This window comes from Rhynchophorus ferrugineus, unplaced genomic scaffold, assembly GCF_030347505.1.
Source record: "Rhynchophorus ferrugineus isolate W39M unplaced genomic scaffold, kcgeb_rfMv2 rfM1, whole genome shotgun sequence".
NCBI lineage: Eukaryota > Metazoa > Arthropoda > Insecta > Coleoptera > Curculionidae > Rhynchophorus > Rhynchophorus ferrugineus.
In genome coordinates, this window is record NW_027472580.1 from 28,939,906 (window position 1) to 28,963,276 (window position 23,371).

General features: G+C 29.8%; 2 protein-coding genes across 3 annotated transcripts; one reads left to right on the forward strand and one right to left on the reverse strand.

Annotated features, from left to right (window-relative positions):
* The first annotated feature begins 1,753 nt into the window (after window positions 1-1,753).
* On the forward strand, window positions 1,754-10,402 carry LOC143206652 (venom serine protease). Its single transcript, XM_076419293.1, has 7 exons — window positions 1,754-1,854; window positions 3,822-4,015; window positions 7,213-7,414; window positions 7,475-7,675; window positions 7,732-7,869; window positions 10,113-10,286; window positions 10,339-10,402. The coding sequence occupies exons 1-7, from the start codon at window positions 1,851-1,853 to the stop codon at window positions 10,359-10,361; spliced, it is 936 nt and encodes a 311-aa protein (XP_076275408.1). The 5' UTR covers window positions 1,754-1,850; the 3' UTR covers window positions 10,362-10,402.
* A 104-nt stretch (window positions 10,403-10,506) lies between these two features.
* LOC143206651 (odorant receptor Or1) lies at window positions 10,507-20,044 on the reverse strand. 2 transcript variants are annotated; one of them, XM_076419291.1, is made up of 7 exons: window positions 19,873-20,044; window positions 17,717-18,118; window positions 16,087-16,333; window positions 14,380-14,479; window positions 14,218-14,322; window positions 11,594-11,749; window positions 11,302-11,491 (listed from the first exon to the last, which is right to left on the reverse strand). In XM_076419291.1, exons 1-7 carry the CDS (start codon window positions 20,042-20,044, stop codon window positions 11,441-11,443), a joined length of 1,233 nt encoding a protein of 410 aa, XP_076275406.1. In that variant the 3' UTR covers window positions 11,302-11,440. The 2 variants fall into 2 exon arrangements, with proteins under 2 accessions (XP_076275407.1, XP_076275406.1); XM_076419292.1 differs by lacking the exons at window positions 11,302-11,491; window positions 11,594-11,749 and adding an exon at window positions 10,507-10,660.
* Between the last annotated feature and the right edge of the window lie 3,327 nt (window positions 20,045-23,371).

A 23,371-nucleotide genomic window follows, 5' to 3' on the forward strand; every position in this document is an offset into this window, starting at 1 on the left:
GCATATATTACAATGGTTTAGGCATGTTTCTTGAGTGAAAGATGAACGAATTCATCACATATTGTATGGTGAGAGAAATTTTTGATTTTTTAAAGGCACGACTAGATGCTCCATATAAGACATGGGTCAAAACCATACAGAACAATGTGAAAAATAGGAAACCTACACTATTCTTACATTTACTAAGTATTGCGTGTTATATGCTGATGCTGAGTTTTCTTAGGTCGTTGCCCTAATTGTTGATTGCGTGTTGAATTTATTCTAAACTATGGAATTCGCTGTCGAAAAGAAATACCCGGATTGCCCAGGCTAATGGGTTAGTAATAAGGTTAATATTTAAATTAAATTCAAATAACAATTCAATATTTTGGACTTATTTTAAATAGTCGCTTGCAGCAATGCTTAAAAACGATAAACACTGTAGGATAAAAATGTCATTCATAATAGTCGGAAAATTTGAAAAATTTGACAGTACTTTATAACTTTGATAGGTTTTATAGAAACTATTTGAATTCATTCTCAGATTTTTTTTTAATGTTACCCCCAGTATTTCATCTGAACAGTAGGAATTATATATTTCTTATGACAACTAGTATACACAGGACAAGTAGAAGATCGTTTTGTGACTTCCTGTGTATAATTCTGAGATATAGCTTGAAATAGAAATAAAACGAATATAAAGAGGCCATTTTATTGTGTTAAAGATTTGGTATAATTTTCTAAAAAAATTCGCATGAAGATCATAAAAATAAACAAACTAAAGTCGGTTCCTTGTCTAAACCATTGTTAGTAGTTTCTATTCCATAGAGTGTGCTGATCGTTGATTTCATTCTCCAAGCAATAAGCGAGGAAAGACTCAATTCTCATACTAATATTGAAATATTGCAACTTTTGGATACCACTAGAACAGGACACAGACTCAAAAGAACCAAACCATCTGATCTTGTGTAGTGTTGTGTAGTGAGGTGCATATATTAAAAAATTCAACAGTGACATGTATAAACATTATTTCACCAGAGACTGAGTTAGGGCCGATGGGTTCTCCTAGTTATATATCTAGATTTAAGTTAGCATAAAAACAAATTTTAGGTTAGACGGAAACGACTAGTAACAATATATAAATTAAATAATTACACTTAAAATCACCATTTATAATCTTTATAATAATTATTTTAATTTTATTTAGCCTGTGCATAAAAATATTGTTACTCATTAGTATACCCATGGATATTTTATGATTAAGTGCCATACCTAATTGAATTTAATCTTATTATGGACTAATATGACTATTTGTTTACTTTTGTCAGTATGTTTTAGGCCGATATTTTGAATTTGTTTAAACGTATTGTAGTATTATATTATTTAAACTTACTGTTTTTTTAAACTTATATATTTTTATTGTTCTTGTGTTCTCCTTCTGTTTAGATACATTTGTCAGCAACTATTGTATGTGTAATATTTTTATTTTGAACCATTTAACTAATTGTAGAATAATCTTTTTGCTTTAGATTTTTGTCAGTTTCATTGGTATACAACAGCAATAATTATTAGATCCCAATCATTAATTTTTTTGTTTTTTTTATGCGGCACTTTTGTAGTGAGGATTAATTTCTTAGAAGAGTTAACGAATTTATGCAAACAATCAAATGATTTAAACAAAATTCAGTTCAATATAGTACTCATGTAAAAAGATAAGATACATTGATAAGCTTTTCTTAATCAATTATTTCTGTATATATATAAACGGATATTATTTCTATTCGACAAAATTAATCGCGTCAACGAACCACTTCACACAATTCGCTTGTTTTGATAATTAGTTTTTTATCCCTTTTAAGTATATCGTCATAATGGGTGAGTATTTTAATTATAGTTAATTTTACTATATAAAACATGAGAATACTTGTGATAGATAATTTGTGTTTTACAATATTTGCTACATGTATATTAAAACTGATAGTTACATTTGCATTCCCCATACAATATCAATATTTAATCATCTAATGGGTAATGTAGTGAAGTTGCAGCGTATAGGTTTTAAATCTCTACTACATTGTAATACCCATGTGTGCTTTAAAATGTTGATGGCCGTATATAATGGAAGCTGAAACCTTTTTGTATTGGGAAATTGAAATTATGCTCTAATATGTAGGAATAACTAAAGCGATACGACAAACATTTACCACGTAATTATGGCAATTGGCAAAACCAAAAAATTAATCCGGATCTAATTAGCCCCACAAACAATAACACAATAGCAATTATATGATGATTTACACAAATTTTGAAAATCCATACGTCCATTTATTTATTAATAATAACCTTTTTGTGTCTTGTGTTGTAATATTAAAATATTTCTGTATTCAATAAGATGAATTTAATTAAATTAGAATATAGAATTTTTTCATGCATATGGTTTTTGTTTATGTAGAGAGAATGTATGATAAATATCTTTATTCGATCAAATATGGCATTGCTGGATTATCTAAAATGCATTTTTGTTTTATAAAAAGAATCCTTAAATCATTTAGTCTATGAATGACAGCCTTTTCTTCTATGATTTTTCAATAATGTATAGGAAAAGGAATATCTATCGAATATATATTTATTTTCTCGAAGGAACACGAATCATAAATTTAATAAACAGCTTGACTGTGTGAATATCTTTATTATTTGTAAATTATTCGTGAGCATAAGTATTTTAATAAACAATATCGTCCAAATGATATTATCCATTCACAAATTACTAAAAGGATTTACAAGGATTACGAATAGATACAGGATATTTATGATCGTTTGGATATAGATATGAAAAAGCTTTTCCTATTCTTATAGGGGTTAATTTACGTCAACGTTTTAAAAACATTTAAAATACTTCACACTTATTAGAACACTTGGATGAAAATATTTTAATAAAAAAATATACATATAACCTATTTTCATAGTTACAATAGTTAAAATAATTCTGTGAAGAATTGTTAATCAACGATTTCCTATTTTCAAAACAGTTGTAATGTTGTATGTTGTTGAATATGTTGTAAAACATGCTTCCATAATGTATCAATATTAATATCTCTGTATTATGTTAGGTGTTAAAAGTTTATTTAATAAAGATAACATCGCTAGTTATATATTTTTGTCATTTATCTAGAAATTTGTGATAAGTGGTCAGTATTTTTTGAGATGACCCGTGTATATTTTAAGGTGATCCATTTATTAGGCGATTTTTCGACATCTTAGTAATCTTTTTCTTGGAGACTACATGCAAAATTGATAAAATAGTATTCAGTGGAGTATACAGGATATGGCAATAATCCCTAGCCAAAGGCGAAAATGGCCCTATGGCCAATTCATGACTCTTGCACCTGGTATCTGTGCAGAAGGTCTTGACATACGTTTGATCAACGTTGCAATTTGAGTTGAAACTGTTAATTCTGAATCATAAAATGAAAAGTTATAAAAGAAAGAGATATTAAGTTTCTTTTTTGCTGTTTTTTGTTCCAAAATGTATCTTATTTTGTTAGAAATTTGGTATAAGTGTAATAAAAAATAGGCCATTTCGAAATAGCTTAGACAGCAATAGTGTGTCGGGAGCACAGTGTAATAGCGGCTGAAGTGACTATTATTGGCAACAGCGTTTTTAAAGGAAATTCTTCACTGTTAAAGTAGGTTAAAATTGATATAAATCGAAAAAAAACTTTTTGTCGTCACAATAGTACATAAAAAGATAAACAAATATTTTTAGTAAATAGTAACTGGATTCACATGTTGATAAAACAAAATACATTGTGAGTAATTTTAATCCTTATGATTTTCTGTAGGGTCCAATTATGGCTCATTACTGATAGTTCTTTTATTACTACTTGGATACGTTCTGGTTCAGGCCCAATCTACTGATGAATCAACTGGGAAAATTCCAGATAATGTTAATATGTTTGTCTCTGGAAACTTTAGTGGAACTCGACAAGCAACCGTTAGATCATGCGATTGTGGATGGAGAAATACAGAAAGTACTGTAAGTTGTAAATACAGTTTAATTGGTTTAATTAACTATTTAATTGGTTAATTAGTAGGTAAAGTGCATAGTTTTCTGATAACTTCTTGACATTAGGGTATATATTTTAATATAGCTAATTAAGAACAGTTATTGCTGTTAAAAGCGAAGTTTCTCAAACCGTTACTTTTACACTTTTCAGACATTTATATAGCTTCTGGATGGTTCAAGTCGAATTATCATCAACAATACTATTTTTGTTCAAACGTAAAAACAACTTTCAAATATTTCCCTTTCTATATTTCTATTATATTTGTTGTATAATAGTATTTTGATTTGAAACTATCAATACTATTCAATACAGATTGACTGGGAATTCAAAATACTATTTTTAAAACAGGTTTTATCATCAAATATCACATGTTATATGGAAATAATTTGTTTAATAGGCCATAACGTCCGATTCATCATTATTGTATGTTTTATTATTATTAAATTATATTATTATTATTATTTAATATTATTATTATTATTTAACTAACATATATGTCATTGCTATGATTTAAAACATATTTATTTTATTGGCAACTTCATTTAAATTATTGATTTAAAAATATGAAATAATTCAGGAAGATATTACTGTTATATCATCATTATTAAATGTTTTTTTTAAAAAGTTTGGTCTGTTTTAAAACAATTTGATTACTCTAGTTTCAATTTAATATTTTTCTAAGCTCCTCTTCTCTATTTTCTAAGTTTTAACACATTTAAAAAAAATCATATATGTTCACTAGTTCCAGAAGTTATTTTAAATTAATTGTTCGATTAGCATAAATAAATATACTCTGCTCTTCTCATCGTCTTCTAATATGTATTAGTAATCGCTGTGTGGTCGAAATTCGTCGACGATTTATTAACTTAATTATATTTCTCAAATATTAGAGTAAAAAGAACAATTTAAAAATAATATGATATGCTGCTATAACTTATTTTGATAATATTTTCAACATAAAATCATAAATATATTTAATATATAACATTAATTATAGTAATTTATGTCTGTATATTAAGACATATTAAAATATATGCAAATTATCCCAACAACTAATAGTGACTAACATTTTTAAATTGCATTTAATTAAATTTAATGTCCATTAAGTTTCAATAAACAACTAATGATAAGTTAAAATTACTACACCAGTGGATATTATTAATAAAGTATCATATGTAAGATTATTTTTAGAACTGTAACAGCTTCAAAACATCAAAGCATCAAAGCATCCATAATAAATCAAATAATACATGTTTGTATAGTGAAATAGGGAATATATGAATAAAACAAATTCGAAATTATTATATTATAATAATTTAGAAATGTATATAAAATATATTTACAATCATAAAATTGACGAATAAAAATAATCAAAGAATAAAATGTCATATATACACATATCTTTGCATTAATAGTTAAACACCTTAATATTTATCAATGATTTAAAATGTTTAAACATTTATTGTTAATAGTTCATTATTTTATTGTGTTCCATTATATAAATTATAGAGTCAGTTTCATTTTAACTGCTATATATTTTCATTACTTCATTTATGTATTTATATAGTCCTAAATTTGCTATAAAACTGCATCGGTCTCTGTTTATTTAGAGCAATTTTCGATCTCGCCCTACCAGATAGCTTAACAGTCCGTACAGTTAGTTTTCTCTTCACCAGATATCAAATTAAATCGAAAGCTTATTTCAAAAATCAATATATCTTGCAAACAAGGAGAACAAACTATTCTTTGTTTTATTCTCGAATTTTTTAAATCTAAGTTGGGATTACCTTTTCGCATCTATCGGGTTTTTCTTTGATAACAGTATACAGCTTATACAATAAATTACGATACACACTGATAAAGCGGACACATTAATTTGTTCTCTCCACAACAAATGTAAAATATAATTAAATATAATTATTCTTAATCATTTTTTATTTAAACTTGTCATTACTCGTTAATAGTTCCAACAAACGGGAATAACCGAAAGCAATACAGAATCTGAAATAACATTGTTTAAAATTAACTAACATCGTTTAATATGTTTCAACACTCACTTTCTGTTTTGATATCGATTCAAATATAAAATTTAGTGATTTTTCTTCCGATTCAAAATTGTCTGTCGGCCTTTACCTTTAAAACTACCTCTCGACAGTACCGCGTTGCCAGATTGTTATTTTGAAAATTACGTGGGCGTAGTTGATTTAAGTACAAGAGAAGGGACGAATAATCTTAAAAGCGCATCTTAAAATATTTTGATTTTATATTTTTTCACTGATCTAATGGATATTTCCGGTTGCTTGATTTGGGAGTATTTCGTTTTATTGGAATATGTTTATTTTTAGCGCACATTACAAATTTTAGGCCCAAGCCTTTCTCCTCGATATAAACTTTAACCATGCAAATGTCACATCTCCAGCTCGCCCTGTTTTCTTCTAAAAGGGAGACAAAATTTTCTAAAATTTCTTTTAAAGTACTTGACTGCCCTATTCTGTGATAATTATATTCAATTTAACAACAAAAAGGAAGAAGCAATTTATATAAAAAATAAGTAAATATACAGGAGAACATTGCAATGACATTTAATGAGAGTCAAGTTTCTTACACTATACCATTTTTTGAGGTCTGTCAATTCAACTAATTCAGAAAGGTTAGACCTAGATATTACGGTGGGGTAGGAAGCAACTAGATGTATAGTAACTGGCTTAGGTCCATTTTTCGATACATTGATGTAAAAAACTTTGCTTTTGTGGGAATAGTTCTTCTCTGAGTTTACTATTACACGGTTTAACACGTGTAGTGATATCTATATTATGTATTATTTATGTCAGTACAAGATATATATGCGCGACGTGATTTTTAAGAGTTAAGTTTTTACATAGCCCAAACAATAATCAATATTTGTAAGTTTTGGAATCCGGAAAAGAATTATTATGGACATATTTATTTAAAAAAAATCATGTTCAGGTGTGGAAATATTAAACGTGTATTGGTGACGTATATATTACCGACTCAATTTTAACATTAGTGTTTTTTTTTAAACGTGATAAGAAATTCAATTTAAAGTATATACTTGACTTTTAAAGTGGTACTATTTTCGAAATAAAATATGAATCGTATGGACCATAGTTTCAGCAAAAAATTAAAATGCTTCTTAACATTTTAGGATCTAAAAATAGTAGGTGGATATGAAACTGGTGTTAATGAGTTTCCGGCCATGGCCGCTTTGATTCAGCTTAGTACCGGCTCGCTATATTGTGGGGCAACTATAATTGCTGATAGGTATCTATTGACCGCTGCTCATTGCGTTTACAATCGATATGCAAGTACTTTAGGCGTATTGGTTGGTGATCATAACATCACTTCTGGTAAGTACATTGATATATTTATGTTACTAGATTTGGATTTTCTTTACATACATATTACAGGTACTGACACAGCGTATTCTGCACTCTATTATGTCAACGCTTATGCCATTCATCCTAACTATAGCACAAGCACGTACAACAATGACATTGCTATCATCCAAACTACCAGTCAAATGACTTTTAGCACTTACGTAGCTCCGATTTGTTTGCCATTTTATTATTCGACTTACGATTTTAGCGGACAACAAGTTATTATATTAGGTGAGTGTTTAGATAATCTTGCTGTTTTTTTACTCTATATGACATTTTGATTTAAGGATGGGGTCAATTGGAATTTTCAGGACCTACTTCAGACACATTACAAATGGCTGCTCTGGATGTTATAACTAATACATATTGTAATCAATTACTATCTAATACAGTAACAACTAGTGAAATGTGTACATACACATCAGGTAAATATTACACTTCATCTACGGTAATATTTTATTAACAATTACTCGTGATAAATTTAATTGTTTACTCTAGTTTTGCGTAGTTTTTCTTAATGATTTTAAATAATGTTTGAATGCTTACTCTAGCGATTGTGTTTTTTCACTTTAGCGTTACAGCACCTTTACTTTTCCGACATTCAGAAATTTTTTTTAGACTCACCAATTATTTTTTTTAGTTCTTCAGTTAGTTGTTCTGCTATCTTTACAAGTTCCGCTTCTTTAGCTATCTATGATTGATTTTGTGATCTATTTATACATTTATATCATATACATCTAAACAATTAAAGTTGAATTTTTTATCAGAACCGCATTTATCTACTGTCTAATAATTATTATCAAGTATTTAAATCAAAACACTGAAGTTTACGGATGTCGGGTATGAATATTATCGTAACAGTACAGAAAAATTACTAAAATGATATGAAAATCTAGCCTTAAGTGTAAACTACGTTCTGCTGTTAATTTTTATATAACATCAGATCTATAATACGGTACATTTTCATATAATATATATAATTACATAGAATTTTGGTGGAATTATCTTGATTCATGTCAATTATTCAGTCAACCTTTTTCATTCATTTTCGTTTGAGACTTTCAGTAGAGCATTTGTTAATTTATAAGGATATCAATTTAAAAGCCGAGTAAGGTATTCTTCTGTATTATAGTCTATTTATTTATGTTACATAAGATTTGTATTGGTCATAAATAAAACGGTCTAAGTTCATCAAGCAATTACGGATATTATAAAACTTTACTAAAGAAATATTTTTATTTGTCAATTTATTTTTATTTATTTTCAATTATCAGTCAATTTCTGCAGTAACTATTTTCACCCTTTTTGGATCTTTTCTAACGCATATAAAGGCCTGGAAACATAAACAAAACTGCTAAGTTGTTTGTGTAAAAGTTACTTGAGAGTTTAAGCTTTTAAGGTTTTCGTGCAGTAAATCTTCCAATTGCGTATATATCATGCATATATTATCTTTTGTAATCCTCGATCTTTTTGTTCTCCAGGCCAAGAATCATCATAAGTTTCTAAAAGTGTTTGATGGATTTTGGCAGATATATTCAAAGCAAAAGTAATGATCGTCGAAAATGCAATTGTGAGCATTCCATGATTAGTGTTCATTCATTGACGTTGCGTTTTACGCTGACGACACTGCTTTTTTCACGGCCACCAGGTTCCAAGTTACAATTCATGATAATTACATGATAGTTACAATTCATAATCAAATTGATAGGGAAACTGACACTCCAGACATCAAACACTTCATATCTCAGTCATTCCACAAACAAAAACTCAGCTCAAGTTATTCTGAAAACGCGCTTGTTCACGAGCTGGTCGACATATTGAGAGCTCACCGCTAACTCCCACCCTTTTCCAGGCTGAAACGACCTCATCCGTTGCTGCAGCTATAGCTTTTGCCCCCATATGACAATATCCAGTCGTGTGTTAACTCAAGTTCGCGAATATGATATAGAATCGCCGGGTCCTCGTGCCCAATAACGGCTGCCCGATCAGCGGGTGCCATATTCCCAAATTTAATGCAGTAGCAGTAGCAATCTATCAAGGTTTAATGTATTGGTAAGACCCAGAGGCAATCCCACATAACCCGGTCCAACTTGTCACTCCAGGGCAAGTCTCGCGAGCAGGTATGCGTCATGCATTTCACGGTCTGGTTTTAGGCCAGAACAAAAAAAATGGTCCTTGTTTATACTAAAAAACTTAATAACACTAAATAACTGAAACTGAAATAGAATAATATTAAGGCCATCGAATTTAATAATTGTTTGCACCTAATATTTAAATATGGACAATTCTATCCAAATATTTGATGCCCTCGTATCGTTATACCTGAAAATGTTGGCGTCATTATCCATGTGTTCTTGGTACACCCCAGTGTTGATGCTAAATGGCTCAATGTAATGCTCAATTATTAAATATCCTTTGAAATATCATACTCATTCCAAATTCTTCAAGGGAAGGGTTAAATTGAGTCATATTTAGTTAGACTACATTCTTCCATCAGTTGCCTCATATGTGAATATTTTTGTGAGTGAACTTGTGTAATTGAAATAATATGTAACAATTTAATATGTATAAATTATTATCAGCTGACAGCTTTAGAGATGTAATTAAGGACAATTGAAGCAAATATGGTCTTTTTATTGAAATTAATTCTAATTCTATGATATTTTAGGAAAAGATTCATGCCAATCCGATTCCGGTGGACCATTGTTATGGACAAATTCATTAAATTCCCGAATGTATTTGGTTGGTATTATATCGCATGGTATTGGGTGCGCTTTGGATTCTCCTGGTATTAATACAAGGGTGACGTCCTTCCTAAACTGGATAGTCTCGACTACCACTGGTAAGTTGGTAAATGAAGTAGCGACTAATTTTACATTATTTATTTATTTTAGATGCATCATACTGTGCCCTGTAAAATATCTTCATAAAATAAATGGCTTGACATATGTTATAGTATATAGTTTCTATTATTTTTAATTTTACCCTAAATTACAACAATAATAATAATAATGCAATTAATAAATTACTGTGGTTAAAAATAGTAAAAATGATAGCGTTGTGCGAAAACATATACGGATACATCACATTTTTAATTTATCTAATCCTCAAGTATATCATATATTTTTAGTTTAATAATATCTTAATATCCTTATCATTCCTCATCTATTTCTTTCACTGATTTAGCTGCATCGCACTTCTCTTTAACTTCCTTTCCTGAAAATAGTGTTTTCTGCCTATTATGAACGTTAAAATCGAAGATTTTAAAGACAAACAACGTTACAAAAATTGAACTCAACAACTTTTTCAAAAACTGGATAAACGTTGGCACCAAGCCGCCCGAATAAAACAGTTAATGCACGTCATAGATGACGTTGAATATGTTGCCAAATGCAGTTATTAATGATATAAAATTCATTTCGCAGCAGATTTTTCCTTCTCGTTTTACTCTAATTAAAAACGTATGTAAGTGAATTAGATTATCAAATTCGATTTGGTTTAGATCGGGTGGGTCATGCTGTAAAATTCTTCAAACATTAGAGATAAATGGTTATAATAAATTAAAAAATTTGATGCGGCAACACTGCGGCGAGCTAAATTCATAAATTTTGATGACCTGCAATGGCTGTATTATTGGACGGGTTTTATATATATATATATATATATATATATATATATATATATATATATATATATATATACATATACATTTACCCATCATAATTTTTTACCAATTTTTAATTACAGTGATAAATACTAAGTATATTAACAAAACCAATATGATGATTAAATGTTTATATAATCACAATTAAAATATTTAAAATCCTATTTAACAAATCCTATTATTTAACGCTAATTTTGCTATTTATCGAACATCATTAAAATCGTCGTGTATTTAACTATATCAATATTTATTCTTTGATCTCTGGCTTCATGTAGTATTTAGCAGCAGGTATATATTTAACTAAAATAACATTTGTTATAGTGTTTTTGTGTCTAATTATAATTTTGTAATATGGCTAGTAGTGAATATGACCGTCGAATAATCTGAAAATTAAAGGGAATTTGTTTTTGTTAGCCCATTAAACGGTATGTATTATTATGTTTCATTAAAAATTGTTATCAAAACTATGAACATTTTCGACGTACCAGCGTAAAGGTATCTAAAGACAGATCTACGAGTTTTCCAGCTCTAATTATGAAAGGATGTTTTCCATATTCCATGATAATAATTAGAGCTTTTTGGCATTTGAGGTCGAGATCAAGCCAGTTTGAAATATATAAATCCGAGTTCAGCGATAATGTCTAATAAAAAAAAACCTTATACTTCACTAAATAATTATAAAAGTAATTATTTAAATTCATTAGCAGTGTATTCGTTATAAAGTTCCTAGATCGCTGATCTATGCGATTCAAATGAAAACCTTAGGATTTGCTTTGAAAAATACTTTTAACTCAAGTCTTTATTGTGAAAAATTATCATAGCCGATGTTTTTCATTTTTCTGAATGTTCAACAAAGCGTTTTAATTTTGGTTATTATTAGAGAACGGTACTTGAAACATAAGTGAAGTTCATCGAGCATTTCGTTAGCAATTTCAATCAGAAATCACTTAACATAACATAATTAACAGCTAAAAATGCAAATCTAAAAGCTCAAACAGAATGAAATGAACATTGATACAAAGAAATCGTTATGCAACCAGAAATATTCACAGAGAAAATATATTGTTTCCACTCATGTCAAGAATTTAATGCAAATTCCTCAAAATTAATTCACAGCCCAGCTATGTTCAGTAACAGTCCACAAATACGTATTATAAATATTAAAACTCATCCTCAAAGATGTCTTGAAGGAAAATATTTGTATAATTGTTTTTGGGAACGTATGTTAAAGGGTAACTTGAACTTCGAGAGTTCTTTATGTATGAAACGAAAATACACGAAAAAGCGATCGTATCTAAAGCGACCGCATGGGCAGATATCTTGGAATTAAACTTCTTAGAACATGAAGTTTATTAATGGAGCTTTAATAGTTTTATAATAGAAATGTGTACTTTAACAGTTAATAAACTCCATTCCAATATACTTTTTTTTGAATCAATCCAATAAATGAAAATTTTCTATTGAGATACTTAGTTTTAAAATACTATCCTATGCATTAAGGATTTCCAGTATTAATAAATAGATATTAGGGTGTCAATTTACGTGGACCAATTACAACTGCAAAGTACGTTGAAAAAACTTGTACTGACCGTCGAAAATAATTGTCAAGTTCAAACAAATCCTTGATATATCTTCCGTGATTATACAGATTGCGGAAAATCTTAGACCATTCAGCGATTGTGCTGGTTTTAAGTGAGTACGTCATGTCAAATTCAAGTAATTGCTGTCTGGTTAATAGAACAACTGATTGGGTAGGTTTTAGACTGACATTATAAGAAAAAAAACATCATGGGAGATCAGATCAGAGTTTATCAAGGATATTTAAGGATATTTAGCACTTAGCGAGGAAAAATATCCCAGTGATCAGACGTAAACTAAACGAAAAAAAAAGGAGGAGCTACGAAGAAATGGCATTATTCCAGGGCTCAGCAAGATAAGCTGAATAATCGTACATCCCGACTGAGCTATGAAATTAAATAAATGAACCTACAAAAAACTACATTAAGTTAAATAGTTGGCAACGCTGGTAGATCATAAAAGACCACCACGACGACGTCTTTCTCTCCTTTTCTCTACCCCTTGTAACAGTACCACTTCAATAGCTCTTCTGTACTTCCTCAACCTGACCTAATAAACTGTTCATCCTCCCGTCGAACACATGTAGTATTTAAGATCAAAATAAGCAATTTTTTATTCAATCAGTGCTTTCTGTTCTCGTGCGAATTCCTTCCACAAAAATAATAGTGAGTGTTCGAACAAGCTATTGCATCAACAGCCACACATTTCGACCGACAAGACGAACATTCCTACAACGCCATGATTATATTTCTGCGTGGACTTGCATAGTAATATTTCTGAGTATTCGTTGACTGAGTAAACTTAAAAGGGCCTATCATGCAAACGTCTCCAATGAAAAAATGAGGAAGGGATCTGGGCTAGAAATAACCAAGCGAAGGCTATAAGATTTTCAGACCATTTTAAGGGAATATTTCAACCTCATTCTGTGGATGATGTTAATTCCTTACTCTGCGCTATTAGACAAGAAAGGATGAATATTACATGTGTCCAAAAATTTTTGAGTAATATATAACTCACCGATCAGAGTCAAACAAGAAGATGCCTATTCTGACTTGAAGAAAATTCAAGCAGCTGTACCTCAGAGGAGTATATTGAACCAGTCCTTTATCGGCTGTATACTCGGGACTTGCCTACATTCTATAAAAATGTTGTTACATTTGCAGATGACACTGATCTAAATGCAAATTGATAGGCGTTCGTAATCAACAACATATATTCTATATCTAAAGAGATAATGTCCGATGATAAAAATGTTAGATGTGGTGCTTCATGTTTTTATTACAACTTAGCCCGTTTGACGTTTAGGCATAAGTTGCCGGATTAAACTAGTTATATATTAATACGAATACGGCGTCAGTAAAAATAAAAGCATTGTTACACTTCATCATTTAACTGACTGAACGAAATTGCTATTTTCCTTCGATACGATAACTTAAAAAAGGCAATATCCAAAATGCATTTTTGATAAGGCGTTTTTAATCCCTAGAGAAATCCCTTATATTTCTCCTTCGTCTGTATTTCGTATATTTACCTCATTATATATTAACGATCCCGCGTAGCAATACATGAAGACCTCCGAAGTGGTTGTTATTAATGTCGTAATTATATAAAAAAATCGATAAGAAAGCGGTTCGACCTAGAAAGAAAAATTGTTTGCGTTTCATCGTTATTTACTCGAGTTCGTATCGGTTACAATGCTTAACTGAAGACACTGAAAACATATTAGCAGAACGCTGATGGCAAACTGAGAGAATAACGCAAACGAGTAAACGTCTTCTATGTCAGCAACAAATCTAAAAAATAATAAATATGATTGTTAATTAGAATAAAGATCAGAAAACAATTTATAATTATTAGATATTACAGTTTGCATAAAATTATTCGATTGCTTGTTTACTTTAACACTGTTAGTACATGAGTGAACCAATATTTCAATGTAATTTTCAGATGTTTAATGTTAATCGTCTACAATAGTTTATAGTAGAAAGATGCAACCTGGGACTTACTAAATGTGTTATTACACTTAGACAATATAAAAATACTTTGTCAGTTGCTGATTTATTCATACATTAATACATCGGCGGTATGGCATGGTAGCATACTGTAATATATTTTGTTGAAAATTGGCAGAATCATTGCAGTTCAAAGCCCATGATCAAAAAAGGCGAATTACATTTGTCCAAAGCGCCTTTAGCCCAAACCTTATGATACAATCGAAATTCAGGTAAAAATATAGTTCAAAGGGCAAGTTAATGCTACCTTTATTCAATAATCTAACATTTAAAAATATAAGATACTTATATAAGTTAAGCCAAATTATTTTCTTCAACAATGCTGCTTTAGTTCTTTTACTTCTATTAAAGTTTTGTTGTTTTGTTTGTTATTTTTATGAAAGAATTATAAACTTATAAAGTTGATAAAAGAATGTTTAGAGCATAGTTTAGATGCTTGTTCAGTATTTAATATTTAAAAATATTTTAGGAAAACTAGCGACCTCTTCTGATTTCATTATTAACTGTAAGCCGATCAAAAATAGGTACTTAAAATATAAATCTTAAGAAAAGGGAATGGAAAAAATACACGAGCGGCGAAATCTGATGAATAGATATAAAATTGATATAAAAAATCAGGTATATAATAGGTCTATACATCATCGTTGTGCAACATTCACTAAATATTTTTCTACAAATATACGTAATTAGCAACGTGAAGTACAAGCTGCTAAAAGGTACAAAACAAGTTGAATGACATAATAATAATAAAAAATAACAACAAAATAGTAAATCACAAGGGCAGAGTCATCTTCTTGCATGACAATGCTAGGCCATATTTGTACTATTTAATCATACAGCAAGAGTTGTGAAAGATGCACTGAAATCACTTGAATTTGAAGTTTAGGCGCATCCAGTGTACCTCACTACCCTCACTTCTTCAGGTCGATGCGGCGTGGTTTGCTTGAAGCAAAATTTCGAAATGCGAAAATTGATCGATGAACGGATTGCTGCCAAACGAACTTCGTTCTTCAATAAGTTCTCTTCAAAACAGTTTTAGAGAATGACGTAAAATGTTTTGAAGTATACATATTGTACCAATTTACCTCAATAAATAACTTTCACAGTAAAAATGATCAGAATACACTTAAACACTTAACAGTTTTAATATTTTATATCACTCAATACTTAGTATTAGTATGTACATGTATAATTACAGTGCTACCACATTAGGAAATTCCTTTTATGTAACTAACTTTTTAACAAAATATTAAAATTATGGATAAATACTTTCTATAAGAACTGTATGATTGGTATCCTTTAATACAGCATTCGATTATACTATATACATGCTTAAAATATGCCATAAAGCCCAGATTGTATCTTCCTTTTATTACGAAAAACTATACCTTTTAACTTGTCCATATCTCCTAACACACCTTGCTATTTCTCCATAAATAATATTGTTTTTCTTGGTTGCCTTCATCGCAGGTTCTAAACTTAAAATTCCATCGGGTTTTAAAAGTTTCTCGTCGGCAATCGCTTGCAGATTCGCTACGGTGCTTTTAATTATACGGACCTGAATGGCGGCTTGATATATTAGGCCCGTTATTAAGGTGTCAAGGGCAGAATTACAAAAAACCGTGTTGGTTGCACCTAAATAAAATTGCATTAAAGTTGATAAGTCCCCCGATAGTTAATCGGGAACTTTGCCAAGAATTTTGATGCCGTTTAATACCAATAGCATTAATTTGAATAATATATTACAACACTATAAATAAATTATATGTAATATTACACGGACTATAACTCATTTTACGAATTAAAATTTATTGATTTTAGGATTGTATACAAGGGTATTTTAAGTGAGGTCACTTGGAGGGGATATCTGTGTGCCTCTTGTTTATTCCACACATTTACCAGCAATTTCTGAAGCCAACGTGCATATGCAATATTAAAAATTGAATATTAACAATTAATGTTAATATTTTCTAAACGAATTTCTGATCTGCAAATCCAGATGAAGAAGTTTTCCGTTTGTCAGTCCGAAGATCCCACAAGATAACACTTTATTAAACATTATTATTTATTGTTATACTTAAAGAAAACTTTAAAGATAGGGAATAGCAGAAGAAGAGTAGTAGTAGAATAGTAGTAATAGAATATAAATACTAGAATTGTAGTAGTAGAATAATAGTAGTGGTAGAATACTAGAAAACTATTTATACAACTAACTCAATTTCTGACACTTTTTACTCTTAAATCATCTACAATTCTTACATAACCCCCTGATTAAAAGGATCTTAAAGGGAACCAAACAGTTACCATTGGACTTGGTAACAATCTTTAATGTCTCTCATTTGGGCTAGTTGTATTTTATCCTTCTTCATGACCTCTTAATAAAAAATGGGCTTCGTCACTAAATTTTTCAATTTATTGAGACGACGAAAATGCAAGTTCTTCTTAATAATTAATAATTAATGAAGTGAAGTATCAACTTATAAATAATGGTCATGATATCATCAGCACTGCGGAGAATATAATGTACTAATTAAAACACTTAGTTAACGGCAACAGTGTACGAATAATCATAATAGCGCTTTTTCTTCACATGAATTCTTCGCATTACCAGTTTCCGCGTAAAATATGAATATTTGCAACGAATACCCTGTACCTACAAATTGTAGAAATATACACTTCTGTGCACAAAAAAACTGTAAAGGGATTGATGTAGTTAAATATTCAACACACCATAGATAACTATTCTGATTATTCTCCCTCAAGGCGTCAATATTTGCATAATTGAATATACAACTTTATAACAAGATAACATTATCTTCACATGAACAAGTCCTATTTTCGTTTGTAATTAAAGTAACTTTCAAATCACCTGTTTTGAATCATTCTAAAATGTTGACATTATTGTGAGAAATGTTAGTGTTGGGAATTGTATGGTCCATACGAGCTCAGAAATTGCTGGAGAGAATCAGTTATATTATTATACCAGAATGATATTCGATATATGTTATTGGTACTTACTTAAAAATATATAAAGATGTAGAAAATAATATACGAACGAGTTTTCATAAGGATCAAATGGTAACCATATTTCCACTGGGAATTTCCGATTATTGGAAAAAAGCGATTTTGAAGCCCATGTGAGCAACGTCGAGCAACACGACAGAAAAAATAAAAAATAAAATTTTCTGCAGAAATCATAAGCTTTTTCGATCATGCGTTCTTGTCTCTTATCGAAACTGTTAAATAATGGGAAATTTAACCAATCCATCGTTTTCTTTATAGAGTTTGGATGCAATTTTAAGTCTAAATATTTGAATATATTTACGCCCATCTCCGTTATGACCATCAGAGAGTCAGATATTTCCACCATGTTGATGGAACCATTTGAGGAACTTAGCAGTTTTCCCACGTAAATTGATGCTGAAAAAATATTTTAACTTATTATTTTTGTATAGTCAATACATATTTGGCAAGAAAGTAGCGTGCAATGTAAAATAACTCTGATTTTTTTTAATTATAATAATTTATAAATTTTCTTCTCAATCTTGTAAATTTTTTGTATGCACATGAAAATTAAAAACAATTTTCGGTCATGATTCACATGAGCATCAAACACATATGAATCTGAAATCAGTGGCTTTCTTATTGAATCATGTTGGTTCAAACTGAACAAACAACCGTGAAAGATAAGTGAATCTGTATTGTCACACCTACAAACGTTTAAGTATTACTGAATTAGAATCAAAGTTTAAGTTAACTAAGAAAACTCAGATCCACGGAAATGATACTCAGTTTTGCTTTCTATACCCATTTCACTTTTTTCTGATTGTAAATAATAACATTCATTAATAAACCAAATCTTCGATTATAGAGTAGGTTAGAAGGACGGATGATACATATTATAGAATTATGGAAAAATATGGAGATGTGAGAAATGACAACAGTAAAAGAACTCAGAAAACATGATAATTATAAATATACTCTTTGATCATACCAACATACAAGGGTAACAAAAAGCAGAAATGAATAATGAAAATAAAAAGAAACAGGAGAAATATTGCGGGCAATACAGTTAAGTGTGAAGCAGAGATAGGAAGTTAGCACTATTTAATAGTCATTACAATAAAGCTAGCCAATGAATCATTGAAAATAACCGAAAAGTGTCGGTAAAGTGGGGTACACAGTTTGAGACTATAAGAGTTTATAAGAGGAAATATTTTAGATAAAACAATACCGAAGGCAAACAACTGAACAACTTTGGAATTATTTCTAGAACTTATTATTGCATGCAGCAAAACTGACATGTGGAATTACTAAAAGAAGATCTGGACCATAAAAAGGGATAAAACTTGGAAAAACCATTTGAATGAAGTGTCAACAGAAAACTACGAAATTTTAAATCGAAAACCTAATTTTTTTTCAGTTTAAAGATTTGCAGAAGAGAAAAAACATATAATTATAGGTACATAAAAGATAATGAAAAAAAGGTAACATAATAACTAAAGATAAAAAGTAATGGAAAAATGGCACGAACACTTTCAGGAATTTGGAAAAAGATTAACAGAGTAAGAAAAGAAACACTGTGGATTATATTAGAGTAATGGAGTGTAAGTAATTAAATTCTTATACAGGGATAAATAAATAAAATAGGTGCCATGTAGGACTAAGACAAGACAGAAGTTTAAGCTCAGCTCTACTAACTTAGCAATGGATTTACTAATAAGCAAATGTCAAATAGTCCAAGCAGGATTGCAAATCTATATAAATATAAAAAAAACAGAAATTTAGATGTTCTGGGCTTGCAGGAAATCTCAATCAGCTGGAATATGATATTAAGAGAATCTGGAATGATAATGGATAAAACCAAAACGAAAGTGACATGATGGTCAGAAGTAATAAATATCTAAACTCCAATTGTAAAAATATAACAAGTAAATATGTTTAAGTATCAGGGCATAGAAATCGAAAGCAATGGAAGCCAGAAAGTGGAAATGAATGCCAGAATTTTAAAAATCATGAATTTTTATTTTTTATATAATTTATATATATATATATATATATATATATATATATATATATATATATATATATATACATATATATATATATATATGTATATTTATATCAAATTAAATACCATATGTAATATAAATTATTAACATAAAACTAATTACCTAATATTGGTACAGGCACAATTAATATCACGTACATAATCATGGCATAAATATCGTAAACATGTCGTGGCCATCCATTAAAAGGATACAGTCCATAAACACGAAGAGGGATAAATTGCAGCAAAAATGCATTGTAAAGTTTTGATTTCGTGTTTTGTAGCCAAATCGACATTTTCACAATTACCTTTTACGCAAAATATCATCGATATCGTATTTTATACCGATTTCGTTGCTATAGATTTTTTAAAACGAAACACAAACATTGTGAAAACTATAATTAGTTTTGCATATATCACACTCAACTTTATATCGCATTTGTTGTTTCCCATAATAATTAATTTATTACAGAAGTGTTACTGTTAGCGATTATGTCAAATTGTAATTATTTTATCAAAATTTAAATATTATAAATTTAAAAATCATGTTGACATGTAGTTCTGTAATCTGTATATGTCCATGAATCAAAATGGGTGGCAGCAAATATTTTGTTTGTACTACAAACTAAACGGGTAAATTTAATACGTTATTGAACACTGAACACAATATGGCCAATACCAAAGTTTCAGCTCAATTTATATTTTATTAAAGTGAATTTGAACGTTTTGGGATGCTCTTATTGCATTTTCAGCGTACAGTAGGTACAATATTGGACCTATTACACCGTTTTGTAGAACTCTTGAGCATGTTGGTTCAGTAGTTAGAAATGCAGATGACAGAGAAGCAATTTTAGTTTAACTTGTAGCCCTCTATGCTCAGTCTTATCAAAAGCTTGATATGATATGGATATTATATCAAGGAATGAATGCCTTTATTTATTTAGGTTGTCAGTCTAGGTGTGTGTTCCATAATTTGACCTTTCGCCAAAACTCGAATTGATGCTCTGGAACAATATTTTAATTTTTAGTTATTGTATTGAGTATCTTGATGTACATTTTCTGTAAAACTTTGAAAATTATTATAAACTTATACGTCGTTATTTTCAAAGTAATAATTTTTATTTCTTGTACAAAATGTGTCTAAATACCATGTGAATTAGCCTAGATTTCATTTCGGAGTTTGAAATTAGATTACGTGATATTTTTATAGTATATACTATCCAAAAAGTATCTATATTGAAACATACATAAGAACATATATTAAGATATCGCTGAAATATTTAGATCATCATGCATGTTCTGTCATATCTACTACAAGACAGTCAGTGTTAACAATATTTTTTCAGCAATTATATCAGAATCCAGTGTAATATTACCAACATCAAGTATATTTGATGATAGATATGAAGGTATGCTTTAAATTTTGGCATATAAACAGTAATAGACAGTAAGCTGTTGAAAATTGTTAATATCATTAATTTTAAAATAATATTTGATATAGTTATTTTTTTTTACTTTCCGGAAATTGAAATTAATCTATTTTATTGATTGATAAAACTCTTATAAATATTTAGCTAACAATTGCACTGTCATAGAATTCCGAATTCCGCACTGTCGTAGATTCATATATTCCGTCACATATTTTCACGTTCTTTCAAAATTATAAATACTTGAGATTACGTTAATTTGTTATATTTAATTGTATGGAATATTTTTTTGAGTATCATGTGATTCTGCGTGAATTATTGACCAATAACTCTTGGTTTTTTCATCAGTTTTTTTTTGACGAATTTTCAACCATATACATTTACAACCAGTTATTCTCTAAATTCAAAAAATTGCAAAAGTAAGATTTCTCCCATAATTCGAATATATTAGCTCTTTCGAATATATTTCTGATATTTTTGCAGAAAATAAAGGTTTGCAGGAAAAAGGTATGTTTTTTTTTGAAGAAAAATTGTTGTCAAAATGTTCGTCGGTATTATATCCATTGTATCTACCGTGCAAGAGTTGGAACTGGCAACACGTCGGCCCGAGCATAAAATGTTTGTTTATATAATTTGTGTCGCCGATTTGACTGCTATTTTTTGTTGCTTATTTTGGGAGTATTTAGTTTTAATGGAATATATTTATTTTTAAGCCATACCTATAACTTAATTTGAGTTCCGAACACCGTTCTCGTCATTAAGAGATCAATTGAAGTCCCCGGCCTACCATAATAAAACATTTTTTTTTTGGTAAAATTGGTTTTTTTTTATTCAACATAATTTCCTTCAAGGGTGATACACTAATTATAGCGTTCCTCCAACTTTTCGATATTATTATTATAGTACAATTTGCCCTTTGCATTTGACGAAAGTTTCCAACGAGCAATCTTTTGAAACTTGAGAACAGGGAATAGTCAATGGTCGCCAGATTTGGTGAATACGGTTGATGAGGAAGCAATTCGAAGCCCAATTTATGGATTTTTGGCATGAAGATTTCACTGATTTTGACACGGTGCATTATCTTAATTGTCATTTTCAAAATACAGACGTCATAACCTTGCCAGCCGACTGTTGCGTTTTCCCACGTGTTGGGGTGGGTCATCGTGTGTAGAAATGATGGAGCCATGTTTCATTCATTTTCACATGTCGAGGCAAGAACTCAGGTTTATTACGCTTCATCATCTTCAAACACTGCTCGAATCATCAACTTGTTGTTTTTGGTCAAAAGTGAGCTCGCGCGGCACCCACTTTGCACAGAGCTTTATCATACCCAAATATTCGTGAATGATATACGCGTACACGTTCAGTTGATATCTTTAGAGAGTCTGCTATTTCATTCAATTACAATTTACCGACATTCAAAATCATTTTGTGGATTTTTTTAATGTTTCAGTAACAGCCTCTTTTGGGCGTCCACTGCGTTCACCGTCTTCGGTACTCATTTCACGACGTCCAAGCTTAGCATACCAATCCCTGATGGTTCATTTCTCTGGGGCAGTGTCCAGAAATTTGTCATCAAACCAAGTTTTTGCTTCAGCTTAATTTTTTTCTTTCAAAAAGCGATATTTTATCAACGTGCGAAATCCCTTTTTATCCATTTTCTTCACAATAACAAAAGTTTCTTCACTCAATATGCTATAATTCACAAACTAATGATCCGACAGCTGTCAAATTTATACACGCATCTTTGGAAGGATAGGGCTAACTAATAAACATATGGATTTAATTCTAGCCGTGGAATTTTCAAACGACCTGTTACATTAATTTCTGATTTGTTGTTGAGTTGTTAGTTCCCACGTGGAACATACGTCAAAGTAAAAGGCAGTACATAAGCGAAAGCCATAAAATATATAAATTAAAGGTGAACTATCCACAAATACGATATCAAAAAGTGGAATAAAAGAGCAAAGTATGATGCAATTTTATTTGGAAATTTAGGTAAATAAATTATCGTTTTAATTAGCCTGATGTGTTTATTGTTTTTGCAATATATATTTTAGATAATAAATATAGATAAAGTATAAGGACTATACGATTACATAAATGAAGTAGTGAAAATATGTAGGAGTTAAAACGAAACTACAGATAAATTTGTATAGATGAAAAATAGGACAAAAAAGAAATTATGAGTTATTA